This window comes from Dermacentor variabilis, chromosome 1 (genome assembly GCF_050947875.1).
Source record: "Dermacentor variabilis isolate Ectoservices chromosome 1, ASM5094787v1, whole genome shotgun sequence".
Classification (NCBI taxonomy): domain Eukaryota; kingdom Metazoa; phylum Arthropoda; class Arachnida; order Ixodida; family Ixodidae; genus Dermacentor; species Dermacentor variabilis.
The window spans coordinates 3,394,371-3,418,042 of record NC_134568.1 but is presented as its reverse complement, the minus strand read 5'-3'; the positions used below and the strand labels follow the sequence as shown (position 1 = coordinate 3,418,042).

The following is a 23,672-nucleotide window of genomic DNA, read 5'->3' as shown; positions in this document are numbered from 1 at the left end:
GATTTAGAACACGGTGTGAAGTATCAATAAGATAGCTTTATCATTTATCCCAACTGCTGCAAACAGCTGCAACGAGCTGTATAAACTCAAGCAAATGATTTTGATGGGCTTTTGCGCTAGACATACTAGCAACAGAAAGTAGCACAAAAAATACGTTCACGTGAATGAGTATGAAGGAAAAGTGCGAACTCGTACCGTTTCATTCACCGGCAAGGGCCATTAAATAAGTAGGAAATACAAGACATAGTTTGTGAACATTAAGTTTACAATGCCTCATAAATGGCAGTCGACATGGAGTATACAAACAAGTATGATCTAAAGAAAAATGTGCGACATTTACGGTTCACAGCTCATGACTAAAATAATCGCAAATTGAAAAGGAACACAAATTATGGTTTGACATAAAAGTAACCTCACAAAGAATATATTTCCACTCATTGGGTTTGTTCTGAATAAAGGAGTAAAAACGAAAGCTTAGTGGCAACAGGTAGTCGTCTGTGTCAGGGTATGAGGTCGAGGCTCACGCCCCTGCGAGCCTACAGCGCCAGAGCACACTCCATGTGTTCGCTAACGCGCTCAGCGACCCTAGGCTATACATATACCGCATTGACAAAAACCTGGGGAAGCAGACAAAGAAAAAAAATTGCAGATCGCAACACACAGGTTTAAACTTTAGTGGCTTAAATTTTCACAACTGACCATAGTGAGGGAGCCCCTGACTATAGCCAACTATACGTATTTTGAAGGGTACTAACAGCCGATGCAGAACTCGTGTAACAGCAAAATTCGCCTTCTGATTTCATGGCGCCGCAAAGCGGCGTCGGGCTCGTCATTGCGGGTACGAATCACGTTGTAGGATATCTTTTTTAAGGTTGAAACATTATTCGTTTTTGTAGTTTGATTTCGGCCACCCCTGATCATTTGTCCTACGCTTCACCAGCACGCCTTACACGGAAGGCTCCTTCCAAGGGGTGCGAAGCGACCCGTTACGTATACCCCAGGTGGAGGGCAGGGGGGGCCTTAGGTTGATGCCACTTTAGCTACAGTAGACCATTGAATAATGATTTGTTGTTACGTTCCTACTGTGTTCGCCAGCGAGACGCCCCCTACCAGTGGCTAGCAAAACTCTGTCCAAATCCAACTCGCGATGCGTAGTGAGCGCCTAAATGTTATTCGTGCAACGGCGGTACGAGAAAGTGTTGTTTATTTGTTTATATTATTATTTTTGTTTCTTTAGACATGAAATTAAAGGTGCTGTTGACAAAGCATTTGACGGTTTATTTTATCCCATGCAGCGCTTAACCTCACGCAATGTTTACAAGGCGAAGCTGAGGTCGCAACTGTATTCCGGTGCCATGTCTATGTTCATGCACTACACATTGTTCTTAATTAAGTTACGCCAAAATCCAATTGCCAAATCGGGGCTGGATACTACGTAGCAACGTCACTAGGTCATATATGCTGAGAGAATAATGGTGGTGAGAGATGGATGTACAGAGGTGTACGACGGGCATTTCAACGCATTTAAGGATGTCCACTGCTCGTATGCCACGTCCGCAGTGACGCAGAGGCTATGACGTTGCACTGATGAGCTCGAGGTCGCGAGTGCAAAGACGGCCGCATATCGATGGGAACAAAATGCCGACACGCTCGTGTCGGTGCACGTAAAAGAAGGCCGCGTGGTTAATCTCTGAAAAAATGCGCGATAGCCGTTTACTGACATACGCACAACTCACGAAGGGGCAGGCGCTTTATAAGTACATCAACGTCTGATGTTCATCCATTGATGAAAGTGCGGCGACAGGCAAGTGCCGACATTAAAGATGAACAGCACGAGGTCGTTGTCATACTTATAGCGCCACAGTAGAAGGCACGGGGTAAGAGAAACACTGGCTCGAGCGCGAAGTTTCACTTGTGTGGTCAATATTTGAATTTGCAACAGGGCCCTTCAGAAAATTTCCATCAGCCACATGTCACGAATTGCGCCACATCCTAATAATTAGAAGGTGAATCTTCTCCCTCCAGTTATTTTGCACTTTTCGGCTCACATGGTTTTTTGTAGAAGTTCTCGTGCTTACCAACTAAACATTTGTGGTATTTATTGCCTCTCTCACCGGACAATGTTTCTCCAGAAGACGAATCAATGACGCTGAACGGACGAAAAGTTGCCAACTTTGCTTAAGGCTGCTTACAATACAGCTCTTACTGTCTAGTAGCAGATCTGATGTCACTACACATAATCATCGACTTTATTGTCTATAATTAGTACATGAAACTTTAATGATTATGAAAACAAAGAACGCAAATTATAAGTAAATTCCCTGTCCCACCATCACTTTGCCACGCGACTCGAACCTGCCTCATTAAGCTGCGATGCCCGTTACATAAAACACACGCATTCAATTCTTCAAGTAAGGGCAGTTTTCATCACCACATCGTCGGTGGCAGCCCCTCGAAAGCACAGTGGGGAGCCGTTGACGACGCCCAGGCAGTTTAATTTCCAGTCTAATTCTGCCTGTTGCCATCGATGACCAGTTGGCACCGGGCTCGGCTCTGCCCAACCTGGCCGTGCCTCCCTGTCCAGCAGTTGCGCCAATCAGCGACGTAGCGGATGCTCCAGCCTGTCGCGACGAGCAGCAACACCAAAAAGGACCACGTGCCACGCACGACGAACGCACTTGTACGCATGCGTGGCAGTGGTAGCCCGGGATACAAGGCAGAGCATCCTACAGCAGCTGTGGTCTGCTGGCAGGCTGTGGCGTTGACGATCGCTGGGCGCAGGTGGATTTCGGGCGCATCCTCCCGGGATATGTTTGTGGAAGGAAACTGTGAGCAGTGGCAATGACGTTCAAGGGGCATCTCTGAAGACAAACGAAACACAAAGGTGGAACGACTGTAATACTAGAATTTAAAAGAGTCGAATAGTCACGCAGAATATCGCTCATACTGCATAAATCAACACCTACGACGTGATTAATTTCGGCCACTTGTTGATACGACAAGATTCCAATACCGAAACATTTTAAGCAAAAACAAAATGTAGAACAATGGTTATGAAAAAAACATGTTATTTCAGACGCGTTAGCGTATGCATCCGTACTGCAAGCATGAGCGAGCATAAAATAGTACTTCAAGCACGCGCTACATATATATATATATATATATATATATATATATATATATATATATATATATATATATATATATATATATATATATATATATATATATATATATGCATTTTTTATGCGACGCCAATTACTTGAAGCCGGCGTATGAAGCCGGACGGTGATGACAGTAGCACCCCGAAATTTTAGCCCTTTATAAGAAAACGAGAAGCACTTGACCCTCCACAAAAGATGGGCAGGGCGTACGCCAAGGTCAGCGTCTACTGCCACAGCCTAACAGGTTTACATTCCTATGCTGACTATTTGTACCTTGAAGGTAATAATGCTGGCGCTTTCAAGATTGATCGCATGGCGACGAGATCAAGGCACCCGAAACATCGACTGCTGAATATTTGATCGCTCATACTTGACCAAAAGAGCGCTAAAATAAATCAGAGGGCACAAATAAGTCTGAGGCACGCAAGAAAATGCAAGAATAGAGAACCATGGATAACAGCAGAAATAATTCTTCAAATTATATTAAAAGACAAGTTATTTACAAAGTTCATTAAATCTCGAGACCCTGCAAAATTAGACGCATATACAAATACTGTAATCAGTTAAACCGAAAACTGAAGAGGGCGAAATTGGAACACTTTAGCAATCTTTTCGACCCCGCTTCGAGAAACAGTGCCCGAGACTAATGGGACCAATTAAATCGCTTGCTTAACTTCCGGTAGAAGTTCCGGTTGTAGAAGTTCTCGTGCTTACCAACTAAACATTTGTGGTATTTATTGCCTCTCTCACCGGACAATGTTTCTCCAGAAGACGAATCAATGACGCTGAACGGACGAAAAGTTGCCAACTTTGCTTAAGGCTGCTTACAATACAGCTCTTACTGTCTAGTAGCAGATCTGATGTCACTACACATAATCATCGACTTTATTGTCTATAATTAGTACATGAAACTTTAATGATTATGAAAACAAAGAACGCAAATTATAAGTAAATTCCCTGTCCCACCATCACTTTGCCACGCGACTCGAACCTGCCTCATTAAGCTGCGATGCCCGTTACATAAAACACACGCATTCAATTCTTCAAGTAAGGGCAGTTTTCATCACCACATCGTCGGTGGCAGCCCCTCGAAAGCACAGTGGGGAGCCGTTGACGACGCCCAGGCAGTTTAATTTCCAGTCTAATTCTGCCTGTTGCCATCGATGACCAGTTGGCACCGGGCTCGGCTCTGCCCAACCTGGCCGTGCCTCCCTGTCCAGCAGTTGCGCCAATCAGCGACGTAGCGGATGCTCCAGCCTGTCGCGACGAGCAGCAACACCAAAAAGGACCACGTGCCACGCACGACGAACGCACTTGTACGCATGCGTGGCAGTGGTAGCCCGGGATACAAGGCAGAGCATCCTACAGCAGCTGTGGTCTGCTGGCAGGCTGTGGCGTTGACGATCGCTGGGCGCAGGTGGATTTCGGGCGCATCCTCCCGGGATATGTTTGTGGAAGGAAACTGTGAGCAGTGGCAATGACGTTCAAGGGGCATCTCTGAAGACAAACGAAACACAAAGGTGGAACGACTGTAATACTAGAATTTAAAAGAGTCGAATAGTCACGCAGAATATCGCTCATACTGCATAAATCAACACCTACGACGTGATTAATTTCGGCCACTTGTTGATACGACAAGATTCCAATACCGAAACATTTTAAGCAAAAACAAAATGTAGAACAATGGTTATGAAAAAAACATGTTATTTCAGACGCGTTAGCGTATGCATCCGTACTGCAAGCATGAGCGAGCATAAAATAGTACTTCAAGCACGCGCTACATATATATATATATATATATATATATATATATATATATATATACATTTTTTATGCGACGCCAATTACTTGAAGCCGGCGTATGAAGCCGGACGGTGATGACAGTAGCACCCCGAAATTTTAGCCCTTTATAAGAAAACGAGAAGCACTTGACCCTCCACAAAAGATGGGCAGGGCGTACGCCAAGGTCAGCGTCTACTGCCACAGCCTAACAGGTTTACATTCCTATGCTGACTATTTGTACCTTGAAGGTAATAATGCTGGCGCTTTCAAGATTGATCGCATGGCGACGAGATCAAGGCACCCGAAACATCGACTGCTGAATATTTGATCGCTCATACTTGACCAAAAGAGCGCTAAAATAAATCAGAGGGCACAAATAAGTCTGAGGCACGCAAGAAAATGCAAGAATAGAGAACCATGGATAACAGCAGAAATAATTCTTCAAATTATATTAAAAGACAAGTTATTTACAAAGTTCATTAAATCTCGAGACCCTGCAAAATTAGACGCATATACAAATACTGTAATCAGTTAAACCGAAAACTGAAGAGGGCGAAATTGGAACACTTTAGCAATCTTTTCGACCCCGCTTCGAGAAACAGTGCCCGAGACTAATGGGACCAATTAAATCGCTTGCTTAACTTCCGGTCACGCCATCCTATTGCTTCTATTGAAAAAGAAGGCAAAGTTCTGTGCGGAAAGGAACTTTCCAACCAGTTTAATAGGTTTTTCATCAATGTTACAGAATCCCTGTGTGTCGCACCAGGTGTCCTTGTCGTTTATGCCTGTGCGCCACCAAGCTTTCACGAAACCTTATTTATGTTTCCAACTAGTGAATCAGAAATAATATTAGTGTTTTCCAACCTCCAGACGACTAAATCTAAGGATAAATATGATTTTCAAAGCTAACCATTTAAATTTGTAATAGTCTTATTAGCCCCGACACCAGTTTACATTTATAACCTTTCTTTAAGTACCGACGTCTTCCTAAAGCAAATGCAAATCGCAAAGTTTGTGTCCATACGTAAAAGTGGGTTCTGTTTCTGACTTTTCCAATTACAGACCAATACCGATTCTCCCAGTACTGTTTAAAGCATTAGAAAAAAATTATTCATTGCCGGTTGACTAACTTTCTAAGTAAGCCATACTGTTCTTTCTGACTACCAGTTTGGATTTAGAAAACAGAGATCGACTGAGATGGCAGTGACTAAACAAAAATTAATTATGATTTCCGCCTTTGAAGAAAAGCTTCATGTTCTCGGGATATACATAGACTTATCCAAAGCATTTTATCTAATTGACCACTTTCTATTATCGCAGAAACTCAGTCACTATGGCATTACGGGCATCAGTCTTGCTTTAATAGTCTTACCTAAAGTACCGTAAACAAATGGTGTGTTTAAATGAAACCTCATCATATATTGAGCCAATGTTATCTGCTGTACCACAGGGATGCATTTTAGGGCCTTTGTTGTTTGTAGTGTATATAAATGACATTTTTCATGCCCCATTTCCGGTTCATCTCGTAGCTTACGCTTATGATATTACAATGCTTGCCACAGGAAACACACTAGCTGAGTTATCCCTCCGTGGCAACCAATTTTTGGAACATTTGCGTCACTGGTGTAATAAAAATTGTCTTAAAGTTAATACGAACAAAACAAAGGCTTTGATATACAGGACAAAAAATAAAGTAGTAAGTGGTGATATCGAACTATTATTAGGTAATGACAAGATTGATATTGTACCCAGTATAAAATCTCTTGGTGTTGTATTCTCTGAGACACTCATTGGGAACTACAAATTGAAAATATTCGTGCTAAAATGAACAGGTTAAATTGCGTGTAAACATAGGTTAACCCCTCACTCACAGGTTAAACTCATGATTTATAATTCATTTATAGCGTCAGCGATTGCTTATTGTCACACAGTTGCGGGTACGACGACACAGCGCAGTTAACAGCGCCTTCTTATTGCACAGCAGCGTGTGATGAGACTGATAGCTAATTTACCGTGGAATGCTGACCCCAGAGGATATTTTAGACAGTTCAGTATTTTAAGAATAACTAATGTTACGTTTCGCCTACGACGCGCGGTAAAGCCGGCGAGGATACAACAGACGCCAGGGCTTCGTTCAAAGCGGCAGACATTTTGGCCCGTTCGGCGCCGCCGCTACGCCTCCCTGCCAAGCGCGTCCAGGCATGTTCCAATGCCACGTGTCTTCATGTGCGTGTGTGAGTGTATGTGCATAATGGTGCCCACGCTTGTCGAAGCGCGGCAGCCGGGGAGAGGAGCTCCCAACAACTGTGAAGCAAGGGGGTCCGAGCGGCGCCGACACGACGGCTGCTCCTCCTTCTCTTCCCATTGTGCCCACGCTTGTCGAAGCGCGGCAGCCGGGGAGAGGAGCTCCCAACAACTGTGAAGCAAGGGGGTCCGAGCGGCGCCGACACGACGGCTGCTCCTCCTTCTCTTCCCATTGTGCCCACGCTTGTCGAAGCGCGGCAGCCGGGGAGAGGAGCTCCCAACAACTGTGAAGCAAGGGGGTCCGAGCGGCGCCGACACGACGGCTGCTCCTCCTTCTCTTCCCATTGTGCCCACGCTTGTCGAAGCGCGGCAGCCGGGGAGAGGAGCTCCCAACAACTGTGAAGCAAGGGGGGTCCGAGTGGCGCCGACACGACGCTGCGCCACCTTATCCCATTGTTGCCGAGCGGCACCGTCACGTGCTCGTCTATAGAGGGGTTCCTTCTTGCCCTCAACTGCGAGAGTATAAAAGCAGCTGCCCCCGGACGCCAGGGAGGGCTCCGATTTCTTCTGTTGAGTAACGTCCTCTCCCGTGTCTCTACTTCGGTCAACCTGACCGCCAACTCTTTGCGATGTTAGAATAAACAAGTTGTTTTGTTGTTACCAGTCGACTCATGCTTTGCCGGGACCTTCGGATGCTTCCAGTTGTACCCCAGGCCGCCAGGCCAACGCTACCCTTGGGGCTTGCGACCCAGGTGCAACAACGGGCGTCAGCGCCGAGTTCCCAACAACTCGTGCCATCGGTGCGATTACAACAACTGTCTGCCAGCGGTGAGATCGCGACAACGGAGGCCAGCAGCGAAGAGATGCAGTTGACTGTATGCTGAGCAGCTCTTCGACGATCCGGGAGCAGTGCAACGAGCCCTGTGTGATGACTGGTTGCCTGCAGCGGAACGACTGCGCTGAATTCTTGGCTGCGAGGTTTGGTGAGTGCGGGACTTTCTTCTTCTGAGCTTTGCCAGGCTTTTGTTAGTGTCAGAAACAGAGCTGGTAATTGTGGTTGTCGTTGCTGCCGGGTTAGTTTGCGGCAAGACAATAATAGGCAGTAGAGAAAGCAGCATTCCGAGCAGCCATGGATTTGAAGTCGTTGCGCAAACCTAAATTGTTGGAGCTTGCAAGAGAGTTGGGTCTGGATGTCTCGGACAAACTCAGAAAACCAGAACTGCTAAAGGCTATTCTTGAGTTAGAGGCTGAGGATGACGAGCTGTCGGAATGCCTTGAGACTATTGAGGAGAGGTCAAAAAGACAGGAGCGCGAAATTAAAGAACAGAAAGAGCGAGAGCAACAAGAGCGCGACCGTCAACACGCTTTGGAAATGAAGCGTCTTGAGGTAGAGATGGAACGCGCTCGTAATGGAAGTCAGGCACACGGTGCAGGAGAACGCGTATTGTTCAATATGACTGACCTGATGCGGCCGTTTAAGCTTGGAGAGGACATTGGTTTGTTCCTGGTTAACTTTGAGCGAACGTGCGAGAAGCAGGGGTTCTTAAGGGAAACGTGGCCACAGCGCTTGCTCACTTTGTTACCCGGCGAGGCGGCCGACCTAGTCGCTCGCTTGGATAGAGAGGAGGCAGAGGATTTCGACAAAGTGAAATCGAGTCTGCTAAAAAAGTACAGGCTGTCAGCGGAGGCTTTCCGTCGGAAGTTTCGGGAAAATAAGAAAGGCAAAAGTGAGTCATATACGGAGTTTGCGTACAGGCTTATGTCAAACATGCAGGAGTGGCTCAAAGAAGAGAAAGCGTTTGGTGACCACGAGAAAGTTCTGCAGTGTTTCGGGCTAGAACAGTTTTATAGTCGGTTACCTGAGAACGTGCGGTACTGGGTCTTGGATAGGCCAGACGTTTGTACGGTGGCTAAAGCCGCTGAGCTAGCCGAGGAGTTTGTGACGCGTCGGGCTCGCGGAGCTAAGGACGGTCAAAAGGGTGAATTTGGCTCGAAGTTTGAGAGGCCGAAGTTCACGCCCATGAGATTAAAGGGGGACACGCGTAGTGCGGATGCGAGTGAAAGCAGTGCGACCGAACCTATGGAGACGGCGGCAGCCGAAGCCGAACGCAGAAAGCGGTTCGAGACGAGGCAAGCGCGCGTTTGTTATACGTGCCAGAAGCCGGGTCACTTTTCGGCGCAGTGTCCGGAAACAAAAACAAAAGTTGTGTTTTTGTCATTATGCAGCACTGACGAGAACATGAAGCTTCTCGAGCCTTACATGCGAGACCTCCTCGTGAACGGGAAAGAGTGCCGAGTGCTTCGTGATTCCGCAGCTACAATGGATGTAGTTCACCCCTCTTACGTAGAACCCGATATGTTCACGGGCGAGTGTGCATGGATCAAGCAAGCCGTGGAAGCTCATAGCGTGTGTCTGCCCGTAGCAAAAGTGCTTATTGAAGGACCATTCGGAGCGCTTGAGACGGAGGCCGCAGTGTCATCTATGCTGCCCCCCCCAGTACCCGTACCTATTTTCGAACAGGTCCGATCACCTCCTGCGCGAGAAGGGGCTTTTGTTTGGTGAGGCTAGCGTTCAGGCATTAACCAGATCGAAGGTTCGGGAGCTCGCTGCAAAGGCGGTAGTTGCGGGGCCGACGTTATCAAACAATGAAAAAGGGTCAGAGGCGCAGCAAGCCGATATTCAGAGCACGCCCGAACTGAATAAACTTGAGTCTGTAACGTTAAAGGCACCAGATACCGGAGAGGAAATTGCCGATGCGGGAAAGTTAGAAGAGCTATCTGCAGATTTGCTCATCGCGCCTACGTCAGACGGACTTAATAGGTTGCTAAAAGTCAGCCGGTCGGCTTTGATAGCCGAGCAAAAGAAGGATGGCAGCCTAGAAAACATACGCTGCATTATCAAGGAAGGTATCGCCAAGAAAAATGCTCGCTTTGTGGAAAGAGGTGGAGTCCTGTACCGGAAGTATCTAGACCGCAGAGGAGTGGAGTTCGATCAGCTGATCGTGCCTCAATGCTATCGTCAGGACCTGTTGCGCTTGTCGCACGGGGGTTCGTGGTCCGGACACCTAGGAGTTAAGAAAACTAAGGACCGTCTCTAGCAAGAGTACTATTGGCCAGGGTGTTTTCGGGACGCAGACCATTTCGTGAGGACATGTGACACCTGTCAGCGGGTGGGCAAACCAGGGGACAAATCGAGGGCGCCGTTGAGATTGGTACCTATCATTACGTAGCCTTTTAGGCGGCTCGTTATTGATACAGTGGGACCTCTGCCGGTAACAGCCACGGGGTACAGACACATTTTGACTGTGATCTGCCCAGCGACAAAGTTCCCTGAAGCAGTGCCGCTTAAAGAACTCAGCTCAGTTGAGATAGTCAATGCACTACTGTCCATATTTGCGCGAGTTGGTTTTCCTGCGGAAATCCAATCAGATCAGGGCACAATGTTTACTAGCGCTTTGACGACAACTTTTCTCGAAAGGTGTGGGGTAAAGCTGTTACACAGCTCAGTGTACCACCCACAGTCGAACTCCGTTGAGAAGCTCCACTCCGTCATGAAGCACGTGTTGAGAGCATTATGTTTTGAACATCAAACTGACTGGGAGCTGTGTCTGCCTGGGGTGATGTTTGCATTACGGACCGCGCCGCATGCGGCTACGGGGTTTTCGCCAGCTGAGCTGGTGTACGGTCGCTCGCTTCGGTCCCCGCTTCGCATGCTTCGAGAATCGTGGGAAGGCAGGGGCGACGACCCAGTCGTGGTGGAGTACGTGCTTAAGCTCCTCGAACGCTTAAGAAGGGCACAGGAGTTGTCAGGTGAAGCAATGGCAAAGGCCCAGCAGAGGGCCAAGGTTTATTATGATCGGACCGCCAGGGCCCGTTGTTTTGAGGTGGGCGATGAGGTCATGATATTGCGCACATCGCTAAACAACAAACTAGACGTGCAGTGGGAGGGCCCAGCACGAATTGTTCAGAAACTGTCGGACGTTAACTACGTGGTGAGTCTGCCAGGAAAGCGGAAAGCACAGCAAGTTTACCACTGTAATCTGCTCAAACCTTATAGACAAAGGGAAGCAGTAGTGTGCATGATGGTAAACGTTCCTGAAGAGCTTCCGGTCGAGCTTCCGGGACTAAGCTCAGTGACGAACAGGAAAGACACCGATCAGGTCATTAGTGACTTAGTCAGTGGAGCATCGCTGTCGCCTGAGCAGAAAACCGAACTACGCCAGCTCTTACAAGAGTTTCAAGGTCTGTTCTCTGAGAGGCCTGGTAGGACTTCTGTCCTTACTCATGATATAGAACTTACCTCCCCAGAGCCAGTACGATCCAAGGCGTATCGGGTGTCACCCCGCCAGAGCGATATTATGGAGGCTGAGGTAAAGAAAATGCTACAGCTCGGTGTTATTGAGGCAGGTGAGAGTGATTATACCTCCCCTTTGATTTTAGTTGAGGTACCGGGCAAGGAACCTCGTCCTTGCGTCGACTACCGCAGGCTTAATTCCATCACTAAGGATCAAATTTATCCGATCCCTAACATCGAGGAGCGCCTTGAGAAAGTTAGTAGCGCTCAGTTTATTTCCACCCTAGATCTTGTCAGGGGTTATTGGCAGGTTCCACTTACAGAAGAGGCTAGTAGGTATGCGGCGTTCATTTCACCAATGGGAACATTCCGTCCTAAAGTGTTGAGTTTTGGTTTGAAGAACGCGCCATACTGTTTTTCAAGCCTCATGGATAAAGTGTTGCGGGGACAGCAAGAATTCGCTTTACCGTATCTAGACGACGTAGCGATATTCTCCGCATCCTGGTCTGAGCATATGGCACACTTGCGGGCAGTGCTAACCCGCCTGCGCGAAGCGGGCTTGACAGTCAAGGCTCCTAAGTGCCAGTTAGCACAGGCCGAGGTTGTCTACCTCAGTCACGTGATTGGTCGGGGTCGTCGCCGCCCCTCTGAAATAAAGGTGGCCGCTGTGCGAGACTTCCCGCAACCGCGCACGAAGACCGATATTCGGTCGTTCTTAGGTGTCGCCGGCTACTATCAGAGGTACATCCCCAGGTACTCTGATATCGCGGCTCCCCTGACGGATGCTCTAAGAAAACCAGAGCCCCCAACAGTCGTCTGGGACGAGACAAAGGAAAGAGCTTTTAGCGCCCTAAAGAGTGCCCTAACAAGCCAGCCTGTGCTACGATCGCCAGACTATACAAAAGGGTTCGTTGTTCAGTGCGATGCTAGTGAGCGAGGCATGGGCGTTGTACTGTGCCAACGGGAAAATGGAGAAGTAGAACACCCCGTCCTGTATGCTAGTCGTAAGCTGACCAGTCGTGAGCAGGCGTACAGCGCCACCGAGAAATAGTGTGCGTGTCTCGTGTGGGCCGTTCAGAAATTGTCATGCTATCTAGCCGGCTCGAGGTTTATCATTGAGACGGATCACTGCCCTCTCCAATGGCTGCAGACCATCTCTCCCAAAAATGGCCGCCTCCTGCGCTGGAGCCTCGCTTTGCAACAATATTCCTTTGAGGTGCGTTACAAAAAGGGGAGTCTCAACGGTAACGCCGATGGCTTAAGTCGAAGCCCCTAACGTAGGAATCAGCCTCAAAATTGTTTGTTACTGATGTTTTTCTTCCTGAGGCAGGATTTTTAACATATTGCTTTTGTTTAGTGTTTCAAAGTGATGATATGCTTTCTAGTGCAATTTTCCAATTTGTGGACGCGTTCTGAGTGCTGCTAGACTACTGTAAGGACCTAGGCAGTGGTATAAAAGGGGAAAGAGCCTGGCAGGGCTTAGTGAGGGTTGTGCCGTGCTTGCTGACTGAGCGGTTGAGTTTCAGCGTAGTTCTAACGCTTGCCGGGAACGAGAACAAAAATGTGAACTCTCCCGAAGTCACTTTGCAGTGTCCCGTGCGAACCTGAACGAGAGAACGAGGCCTTCTGTGTGCGCTGCGCTCAAGAAACGTCGAGGGACGCCCGACTTCGGTTATGAGCATCATCGAGCGACATCCCTCCGGACAGCGGATGCAGTCCCCTGACCATCGGGATCTCCTTCCCCCGGCGGGGCGGTCTGTTACGTTTCGCCTACGACGCGCGGTAAAGCCGGCGAGGATACAACAGACGCCAGGGCTTCGTTCAAAGCGGCAGACATTTTAGCCCGTTCGGCGCCGCCGCTACGCCTCCCTGCCAAGCGCGTCCAGGCATGTTCCAATGCCACGTGTCTTCATGTGCGTGTGTGAGTGTATGTGCATATTGGTGCCCACGCTTGTCGAAGCGCGGCAGCCGGGGAGAGGAGCTCCCAACAACTGTGAAGCAAGGGGGTCCGAGCGGCGCCGACACGACGGCTGCTCCTCCTTCTCTTCCCATTGTGCCCACGCTTGTCGAAGCGCGGCACCCGGGGAGAGGAGCTCCCAACAACTGTGAAGCAAGGGGGTCCGAGCGGCGCCGACACGACGGCTGCTCCTCCTTCTCTTCCCATTGTGCCCACGCTTGTCGAAGCGCGGCAGCCGGGGAGAGGAGCTCCCAACAACTGTGAAGCAAGGGGGGTCCGAGTGGCGCCGACACGACGCTGCGCCACCTTATCCCATTGGGCCCGAGCGGCACCGTCACGTGCTCGTCTATAGAGGGGTTCCTTCTTGCCCTCAACTGCGAGAGTATAAAAGCAGCTGCCCCCGGACGCCAGGGAGGGCTCCGATTTCTTCTGTTGAGTAACGTGCTCTCCCGTCTCTCTACTTCGGTCAACCTGACCGCCAACTGTTGTTTTGTTGTTACCAGTCGACTCATGCTTTGCCGGGACCTTCGGATGCTTCCAGTTGTACCCCAGGCCGCCAGGCCAACGCTACCCTTGGGGCTTGCGACCCAGGTGCAACAACGGGCGTCAGCGCCGAGTTCCCAACAACTCGTGCCATCGGTGCGATTACAACACTACCTTGTATATGTTCAAACTACTTTGCCTTTACTAAACTGCTGTAGCAACGAACAATAACCTTATGCTAACAGTGTTTCAGCTAGTACTTCATGAACCGACATATGATGTACGTCATTCTATATCACGGACCCTGCCGTTAAGTCGCAGCAAATACCGCACACAATCTTTATCGTACAATCTGCCTAAGTACCTAAATGTTCTCGTAGATAATCGTTTTTCTCTTAGGTTGCTTTCTACACAAACCTTCATGGAATTGATAGATCTTTTCGAGCCTTCTACCGAAGGGCTCACCTGTGTAACTGTTGGGGGTTTGAATAAATTCTATTTATTTATATTTTTGTCTACGCTGGCGTTGGAATTGTGTTATGGGAATTGGCAAAGAAATTGTGTAATTGCGTTTTTGTGTAAAATCATGACAATGTAATAGATTACGTGTAAAATTACAATTATGCATTAGATTATGGCTATTGTGATTTTGAATTCGGTGTCTGTGTATACTTTGCAAACTGTCGCGTTGCCTTTGTTTCCCACCACACTGCTGCTCTGTGGGGCGTAGGGGGACCTCAAGCTGCATTCGGCAGCTTTTTCCCTTCCGTCCTCTCTCATTTCTGTACTTTGTTTTGAGAGAAATAAATCTATCGATCAATAAGCACTTCTTATGAATTCTGAATGCGAAAGCATTAATGTTCACTTGAACGCCGCTGAGTGGTCCTTCGAGACGCGCTCGCGGGCAAGCGAGCGCGTTGAGACGCTTGGCCAACGCCTCCTAGATAGCACAAGGCCGGTTCACTTCGATCTCTGACGTCATGCTGCCTTACCCGACTACCATAGAATCTAATGGGGATGCATCCGAGTCAGTCAGGGTGATTTTGACGTCACTGCTTTCGTCACCCAGGCGTGGAAATAGAAATTTGGTTCCAATTCGCATGCTGGCATAAAGCAGAGTGTACAGCTCTGCATTCCAAGAGGCGCCGATTGAACTCAGTGGGTAAGACGCTCGGCTTCTGAACGTATGGTCGCAGGTTTGAAACTTTTTTTTTTTATTCAGCATTGATTTAGACACAGTGAAGGTCTTGGATGGCAAGGCTAAAGGCAGTACATTGTCTGCCTGACTAAGGCCCTGTCACCCATACATTGCTCAACAGTGCGGTAGCATATAACATACAGATAGTATACACACATATCAATAGCGTGGATTAGACATACATAGCATACATTGCAAACATACGTGCATTAAATTCAACAATCACTATACAACTTTCCAAGTAGAGATAGTTTAGGATCAACAGAGTAATATGAACACGAAAAAAACTTTATATATTTACAAGCACAAAATGAAACGCACTTAAAATAATTGTACGTAAAACACACTGACTACCGACAACTCTTGTTCTTTCAAATTTATTCAGTTTTCACCGCGAAAGCTGCATAGCTCTCTCTTCCAATGGGTTTCTCGTGTGCTCAGGCAAATCTCGGGAGGCGTGCGCCGCTGGATTCCTTAAGCGCCACCAGCAGATGGCGATCGCCTCCGTGCATCCGCGTAGTCCTTACTCAGCGTATTAAAATGTCCAGAGAAGAAAGGAGGCTGCCATATGTGGCTCTTTTAGACATTACCGGAGCGTACGACAATGTACACCGCTACCTATTGTGGGATATTATGGAAGTGGAAGGCATAGGCAACGACTGTATGCAGGCGTTCAATGAGATGTTTACCTTGAAAATACAGTTTGCGTTGAAAGGAAAAGAATGAGGTGCGAGGAGCAAGCTGGTATTAACAAGGCACTGAGACAGGGATGCTTTCCATCCCCGCTGTTCTTTATGATGTACATGGTAAGGATGGAAAGGGGGCAAGAGGGAAGCAATATCAGGTTTAATCTCTCATACAAAGAAACGGGTACCATAGTAGAGCAGCAGCCTCCAGGATTGTATTATGCGGACGCAATTGTGTTGCTTGCCAACCAGCAAAGTGATATGCAACGTCTGTGGACACGAAGGCGAGAATTTGAGCCTCAAATCTAGCGGCAAAAAATCAGGTGTTATGGTGTGCAATGCAAACAGCGAACAGACAGTGTAAATACAGGGCCCGGAAATACCTCGCGTAAAAGAATATAAATATCTTGGTATATGAATAAACGAAGGCAACAGATATATGGAAACACAGGAAAAAACAATAACAGTAAAGGGGAAGAGAAATGCAGCCATAATGGAAGCGCAGAGCGCTATGGGGATACAATGGGTACGAGGTGCTCCAGGGTATGTGGAAAGGTGTAATGGTTCCACGACTTACTTTTGGAAATGCGGTTGTTTGCTTGAAATCATGGATACAGTAAGGACTCGATGGCAACCAAAGGTCAGTGGGACGCCTCGCATTGGGCGCTCACGGAGACTAGAAATGAAGCTGGGCAGGGTGATACGGGCTGGGCAAGCCTTTAAGTGAGAGAACCTCGCAGTAAAATTGAGTATGAAGAATGACTGAGGAATATGGAAGAAAGTAAATGGGCTGGGAGGGTGTTCAAGTATCTGTACAGGAAAACCATCGATTCACAGTGAAGGAAAAGAACTAGGAAGCTTACATGCAAGTATGCGGCCTGTAGAGTGAGCAAGATGGCAACAAACAGCGGCAAGCGGAAAGCCAGAGAGGCTGATATAATCTCATGGGTAGCAATAATGGAAATGAAATTTGCTATGTGTGACTACTTAAGAGGACAAAACTAAATCAGGAAAGAAACAATTGATGGTAACTCAAAAGGAAGGTGTTTACTTTTCGAGCAACATCAGGATGCCTTAGAACACGCACTTATAAAGCGAGATACAACAAGGAGGAAGCTTGTGCTTGGATAAACGATTAACCATGTTTTATTAGAATGTGAAGATACCTGCACAGCGGTCGATTTAGGTAACTCTGGCCTCCTTGAAGCCTTTGGGTTAAACTAGAGCAAGGGGAAAGGGAACATGTGCATAGCAGAGATTAGTAACAGGTGATTGTAAGATTGGTGGAAGAAGGGAAACCACAAACAACGCTGGCCTACAAAAAGAAAGTTCACAATAGAGAGTTAGAAAGTTTGTTGGTGGGAAGCCTTCGTGTGTGCGCCTTTTTTCCTTTTTTTTGAGGACAAGTAGGAAATTAGGCATTATGTTAAGAAGACCTTGGTGGTGCAACCCACCGCCCCGTTCCAAAGGGGATGCTCAAAGCATCCATCTGCGGCAGCGGCTCCCGTGCGAGGGTAAGTAGGAAAAAGAACCCGAAATACAGTCAAATGTATACAGTCGAATGTATACAGTCGAATGTGCTTAGAAACAATATGTTCTAACATTTTGCAATAGCTTGACGTTACTGCAATGGGCCAGTAATTGGTTGTAGATATGGTGTGCCCATCTTTAAATACGGGTATCACTTAACTCATTTTCCTTTCTTCATGAAGTGTACCTGACCGTAGAGACTTCGTGAAGATAATAATGAAGAACTTCGCAATCCATTCAGCCTACCTCTTTAAAGACAAGTTTGATGACTCATCCGGTCCTGTCGATTTCTTTGTATTTCGGTGCAGTAGCAAGTTTAACATATCCACCGGGGGAGGCAGAACGGGGACTCTTGCCCCCACGCCCCCCGCAACTCTCAGAACTGGGGGGGGGGGGGGGGCAAAGTAGGCCCTTTGCCCGCCACCCGCCACCCCCCACCCCACACACACACTTTTGAAACCCCGAAATGCGACGCCTGGAGTCCCGACCAAGATGACTCGAGTCTACAGAAAGCCGCTTGGAGCCCTGATATTGGGGGTCTGCTCTCTTCACCAGCTGCACGCGGAATCCCGGTCACATTGTATCTTCAGCGCACTCTTCACCGTTAGGTTACGTATATAGCACACCGGGTCTTCACGGTTCCAGCTGGTAAATTTCTCCCCCTCTACAAGGCTGCAGTTGTCTTTGAAGACTTGACCTAGACATTAACTCGGGCTACTTGGTCTCTCATACTAAGAATTTCAATACTGCAATTGAGGTTCCCAGTGCTTTCCAAGACTGCTTTCATTTATTTGGCCCTGAAATGTGTTCTCGTGATGAAGCTAGTTGCTGGCTGCCAGGGCTCTTTATTGCGCCCGCGTTGTGAAAGCGAGTGTTCGTGGTCATCGAGTGAGATGTGTTTATATTGGCATGTGCGTTCGTCACACCATGCATGTCAGGCGTATCTGCCGGTGTGTGTGAGGGGGAAGGGGGAGGCATGCCCCTCCTATACACACACTTGTGAAAGTGGACCACTGTCGGCTGTACACTGACAAATCCAACAGAATAACAGCTTATGCCAAGTTTTATATCAGAATTGCGCCCACATAGGCACGATTTCTTTATCACGTATCCCCTCCTTGGGCAGCTAGGATTGTCTTTCTACGATTGTCTTTCAGGCGCCATCGCCACGTGCTCTAGGAGATGATCTTCGGCCGGCCGCACTAAGTAGATAAGGGTTACCGTGCTTTGCTGTAGGAGACGCCTGCAGGGCGTGCTTTGCCAAGACGCATTGCTCAAAAAGCTGTTGCTGGGCAGTCCAAAACACGTTTCATCTACCACCTCTTACATCATCCCGTGTTTGTTGGGGCTGTCTAGCCTAACCATCTTTGAAAACACAAAATCAGATTTGATTCTATAATTTACCGGTACTTATTCAGTGTGGCCATATTAGGAATATTGTCGCTAGATTTAGTGACCTTTTTGTCTCTTTACGGCAAAGTTTTCTATTTAGCAATCAGCGTTTTTTTATAGTGACTTAAAGGAACAATTCGCGATATTTTAATGGCTTATAAGTTAGACAGGTTCCTTGAAAATGATCATCTAGAACGCAGTTTAACGTTCAAAAGCTACATATAGTAAGTGGAAGAAACTCGCTGCACGACGCATAAGCACCGTGACTACGGTGAACCAATGATTTACATCACATTGGTAGCCTTTACATTGTGATTGTGTTTCACAACACAGTGGTCTACGTAGCCTTCACAGTGTGCTCACAAAATTGAAGTTTGTTTATTATTTACAAAGCCCATTTGAACACGTTTAAACGCTGCGGGCTCAGCGGTGTCACTACATTCATTCAATTGCCACACGTGCGCAAGCGCGTGTCAGAGAGCTAATTTACCTAAACCAAATTGAATTAATTTTATGTTCAGATTTAGAATACGGCAGATGAATATAAGGCATATCGACTACGTAAAAAAGGCGTAAATGTCGGAACGGCTGAGCTCGTCCACGTGCGACTGAACAAATCGCTTCCGTTTCTCACGGCTTTCGGCGGCTTTCAAGTGGATCAGTAGCGCAGATATTGTATTTGACAAAGCTCGGGTAATTGTCATCGCCGGGTTAACAATAAGCGGCCAAGCGCGTACCGCAGAATCTAGTTCTGCTACTATGAACGTGGAGAAGCACAAGACGTTTAGGGATAATATGCAGACTAAGTGCATTTTCATGCTAGGAAATCTGCGATGGGTGTGTTCTTTTTAATACGAATAGTCAATATCAAATATCGAATCGAATAGACAAATGCAGACGCACTTATTTATAGCAGGAATAGTTATTTCGATATATTTAGGAACCAACTTGAACTGGATAGATCTTAAACAAAAGGTCCCTACAACAGTCATAAAAACTGCACAAATATAGCCGCTTGACACCGTTAGACTGGTGGCAAACAAGCTTTCCGAGAATGACAGGATGCTGTATGATCAACTTTCTAAAAAACGGAAAAAAAATATTTGTTGAAAAAGTATGGGAAGTTATGGAAAAGGAAAAGAAAAAGTTAATTTTTTTTTGCCCTAGACACAATAAAGGGCTATTACAAGGAAAAAAATCACTGGTTGTAAAGTAAAAGATAAAACAATTAAGTGACTAGACTGCAAGAAAGTCTAATTGGTAGCACAGAAGCAACAACACCGGGTTGTCATCCATGTGACGAAACGAAGGAGAACCGAGTGGCCCGGTTTTGTTAAGGGCGCTGTTTCTGTAAGAACGTTCGCACATATTTGTTAGTCAGAACCATATTAAGCCAACCGATAATGAAGAAAATAAAAAAAAGGCATGGAGGAAATCATTTGCAGTTTTTAGTTGAGGTTGAGGTGTCATTAGAAGCTAAAGACAAATGCAGGGAAAAACAACTCAGGGTGAGAGCTGAACCCGCCACCCCCGCTGTACGCGTGCGTCGCACTACCACGTCAGCATGGATAGCTGGGCGAGTTGCTTGAGCAGTTCTGATGTGAAGCGGCCCCGGTGTGTGTGTGCTTCCCTCTTTGTCCGTCGTCGTGTTCACGCATTTCGCATCATATCTTGCACTACACCCAATGGTGCTACAGCGACGGAAATATCCACGTCCATCCATTCTTGGGTACCTATGTATGTGCACAAGATCGAACCCCAGGTGTGTTAACGATCGCCATACTTCCGACGCAAAGCAGAAAACAAGGCGTGCACTACCCATCTTGTTTCCGCATTGCTTCAAAACTTTGTCGCTGTTTTACTTCTGATGCTTATATTTGCGACACCTTGTTCAGCAGGTGGAGAACAGTAACCCGATCTTAAACAGGCGGTTGTCGTGAAATATCTGGTTGATTCTGATATTCAAAAATAACCAACACTTCATTTTTGAATACGAATAAACTATTACGCACAAACTATCTGTATTCGCATACTGGCCCACCCTATGTACATGCATTAGTAAAGCTATAGCCTTCTAAGCCTTCCGGGTAAAATGCACTGTTTCCCTTCAGCTCCACAGAGATTACACCAACATGAAACGTCTAGGTAAATCATTTACTTCACATTACCTTATAATAGTGTGCTCCGAAATACCTGCGTTCTTAGGTTCCTCTTCGCAGTTATAAGCGAGAAGAAAGCGGTTAACAAAGGGGCCCCATATTTATTAATAATAAGAAGCCAACAAACAAAGAAAACCAAGGAAAACATATGAGAATTTTCTTGTACTTACTAATTGAAATAAAGAAATGATGAATTAATGAAAATGAAAGTGGACGTAAAAACAACTTGCCGCAGGTGGGAAACGATCCCACGTCTCCGCATTACGCGTGCGATGCTCTACATGCACATCAGAAAAAAAAATCAGTGTGATTTTGTTTTTACAAAATAAGTGTAAAACGAAGACAAATCAAAGACACTTTGTTACTGGCTTAAAATCAAGAAAGGAAAGCACAAAATAGCCGTGAAGACGAATTCAGAGAGGGCATGAAGTTTGGCTTGTAGACAGCACCGACTCCCCTGCGAGCTGAACGAAGCTTTCCAGCGTATGCTGCGACGTTACAACGCTATTCAGTGCGTTCCAACTGTGCACCGCTCGGGGGAAAGAGAGTACTGAAATACGTTGTTAACGCAAGAGTATTCCTCAAGCGTGAATTCACGTTGGTGTCGGGTTTCCCTGGAACGACTGAAATTGACACAAGTGGTAGGATTTATCTCAAGCACATTATGAACTAATGAATATAGAAGCTTCAGTCCATTGAGGGTCGCGCGGCTGGATACGGTGGCAAGGCCAGCGCGTGAAAGCAGTTCTGGGGGGCGGGGATGGGGGGGCGTCGGTGCGCCGATACCTGTTGTCGATAAGGCGAACCGCTTTCCGTTGCACCGACTCAAGCATGATCGTATCTTTTTAGAGAAACGGATACCAGGCGATGTTCGCATATTCTAGGATTGGGTGGATAAGAACCTTTGAAGCGAGCAGTTTGGTCTCGTGGGTGCAATATCGTAGGGCATGCTTATAAAGCAATAGCCTGCTGATTGCTTTTTTGGTGATATACTGCACATGAGTACATGAACCGAGGTCTTGTGAGATAGTTATGCCGAGGTATTTCTGCTCCCTTACGGTTTCAAGAACAAATTCGTTGCCGCAGCAATAAGAGCAGTTACGCTTTGATTTCATTTTGTAGCTGACATTGACACAGTTTTCTTTTTTTTCGGAACTTATAGCCATTCGCCAGATGTTGCACCACTGCACGACGTTGTTGGGCGCCTTGTTCAACCTTGCCTGGTCTGCTGGAAAGTTTATTTGCTGTAAGAGTACGCAGTCCGGTCTGCGAACAAACGTATGTTGACATCGACGTGGTGTCCTATGTCATTTATATAGATAAGAGGAATAAAAATGGTGCCAGCCCTGTAACCTTCCGAAACGTCAGAAACAAGCGAGACGGTGTCAGAAGCGTGGTCCTTATACTGTACAAAATGCCGCCGCTCAGACAAGTAGCCGCCTATCCATCTAACTATCCCCAATTATGCAGTTAAGCTTAAAGAGCAATTTAATGGCCTTTGAAACGCGATCAAAAGCCTTCGAGTGGTGGGGAATAATTATATCTCTTTGGCTGTGGTCATTATTTCTCTTTTCGAGGTCCTGAAAAAGTTCGACAAATTGAGAAACAGGAGACAGACCATTTCTGAAACAATGCTGGTTAGGATGAATAATCTTATTGTTATTGGTTATTAATGTTATTATTAGGTATATTATATTATTGTTATTGTCATTGGTTTCTTGTCATATGATTAATAAAATTCAGGCCTCTCGCTTAACCTTCTTTCTTCTCGTTTATTACATAGTGAGGGTGTCGAATCCGGCAACGCTGACGCCTTCAGGTAGCATGTGTGGGTTTATTGACCAGTCGGCTTGACCCCTCCCCTCCATCCCCCCCCCCAAAAAAAAATCACGCACTCGTGACGCCTGCGGCAGAAAGGATGTTCTACATCCTCCGCCAGGTTTGTGAGTGGTGGCGCTGGCTAACGCTACCAGGGTTCTCGTAGTAAAACATAAATACCCAAGTAAGTAGATGCGAAAACGGCGCCGCGGTAGCTCAATTGGTAATGTGAATGTGAATGACGCGTAATGTGAATAATACCACACCGATCTTGTGCTATCTAGGAGGCGTTGGCCAAGGGTCTCGACGCGTTCGCTTGCCCGCGAGGAGTTGGTAACTGGAAGGACTGCAAAGCGGCGTTCAATTGGACATTAATGCTTTCGCATTCACAACTCCTAAGAGCTTAGGTGTCGTCTGATTTCCTTAGCATGGACACGAAATCCCGTGGCATTCGGTACTACGAGCGCAGTGTAACGGTGGCTGCAAAATGTTTGCGCATGCTCAGTCAATGCAGCGTAAAGGAATTATTACATCGCACGCATGACGTCACACCATCGCGTACCTTTACCCCCACGATGACGGCCGCACCCTTGCAGTCTGCGTCAACCTCGTAAGTGCGAAGATGAATGTTGTCCACCAGCGCACAGCCACCGGCATGTCAACTCGTGCCCCTAACGGCAATGTGCCACAGGACGCTGCTCGCTCTAACCACTGCGCCATCTTGCAACTTTTGTGCTTGGCAGTTTATATGGGATTTGACACCGCAGACACATAGTTTGCAAGTGGTTGCGTCAGTGCATCTATATAAAAACTACACAACGTTGAATGAGGATGGTCACGTGGGCTTGTTGGTAGATGATGCAATGACATGAAGTGTAGAGCAGCAAGAAAAAGGACCACATGAGGACACCATACACAGACACACACACTTGTGTAGGCATTTTGTTTCTTCTTGTGTCCTTGTT

The 23,672-nt window shown here is 47.0% G+C and overlaps 1 protein-coding gene across 1 annotated transcript in view; it reads right to left on the bottom strand.

Annotated features, from left to right (window-relative positions):
* Positions 1-4,369: 4,369 nt before the first annotated feature.
* LOC142569812 (uncharacterized) overlaps positions 4,370-23,672 on the bottom strand; it is a 30,345-nt gene continuing 11,042 nt past the window's right edge. The window contains exon 4 of the mRNA XM_075678629.1: positions 4,370-4,661. Coding sequence (XP_075534744.1) covers positions 4,649-4,661 — 13 coding nt within the window. The 3' untranslated portion in view covers positions 4,370-4,648. The remainder of the gene's footprint in view (positions 4,662-23,672) is intronic.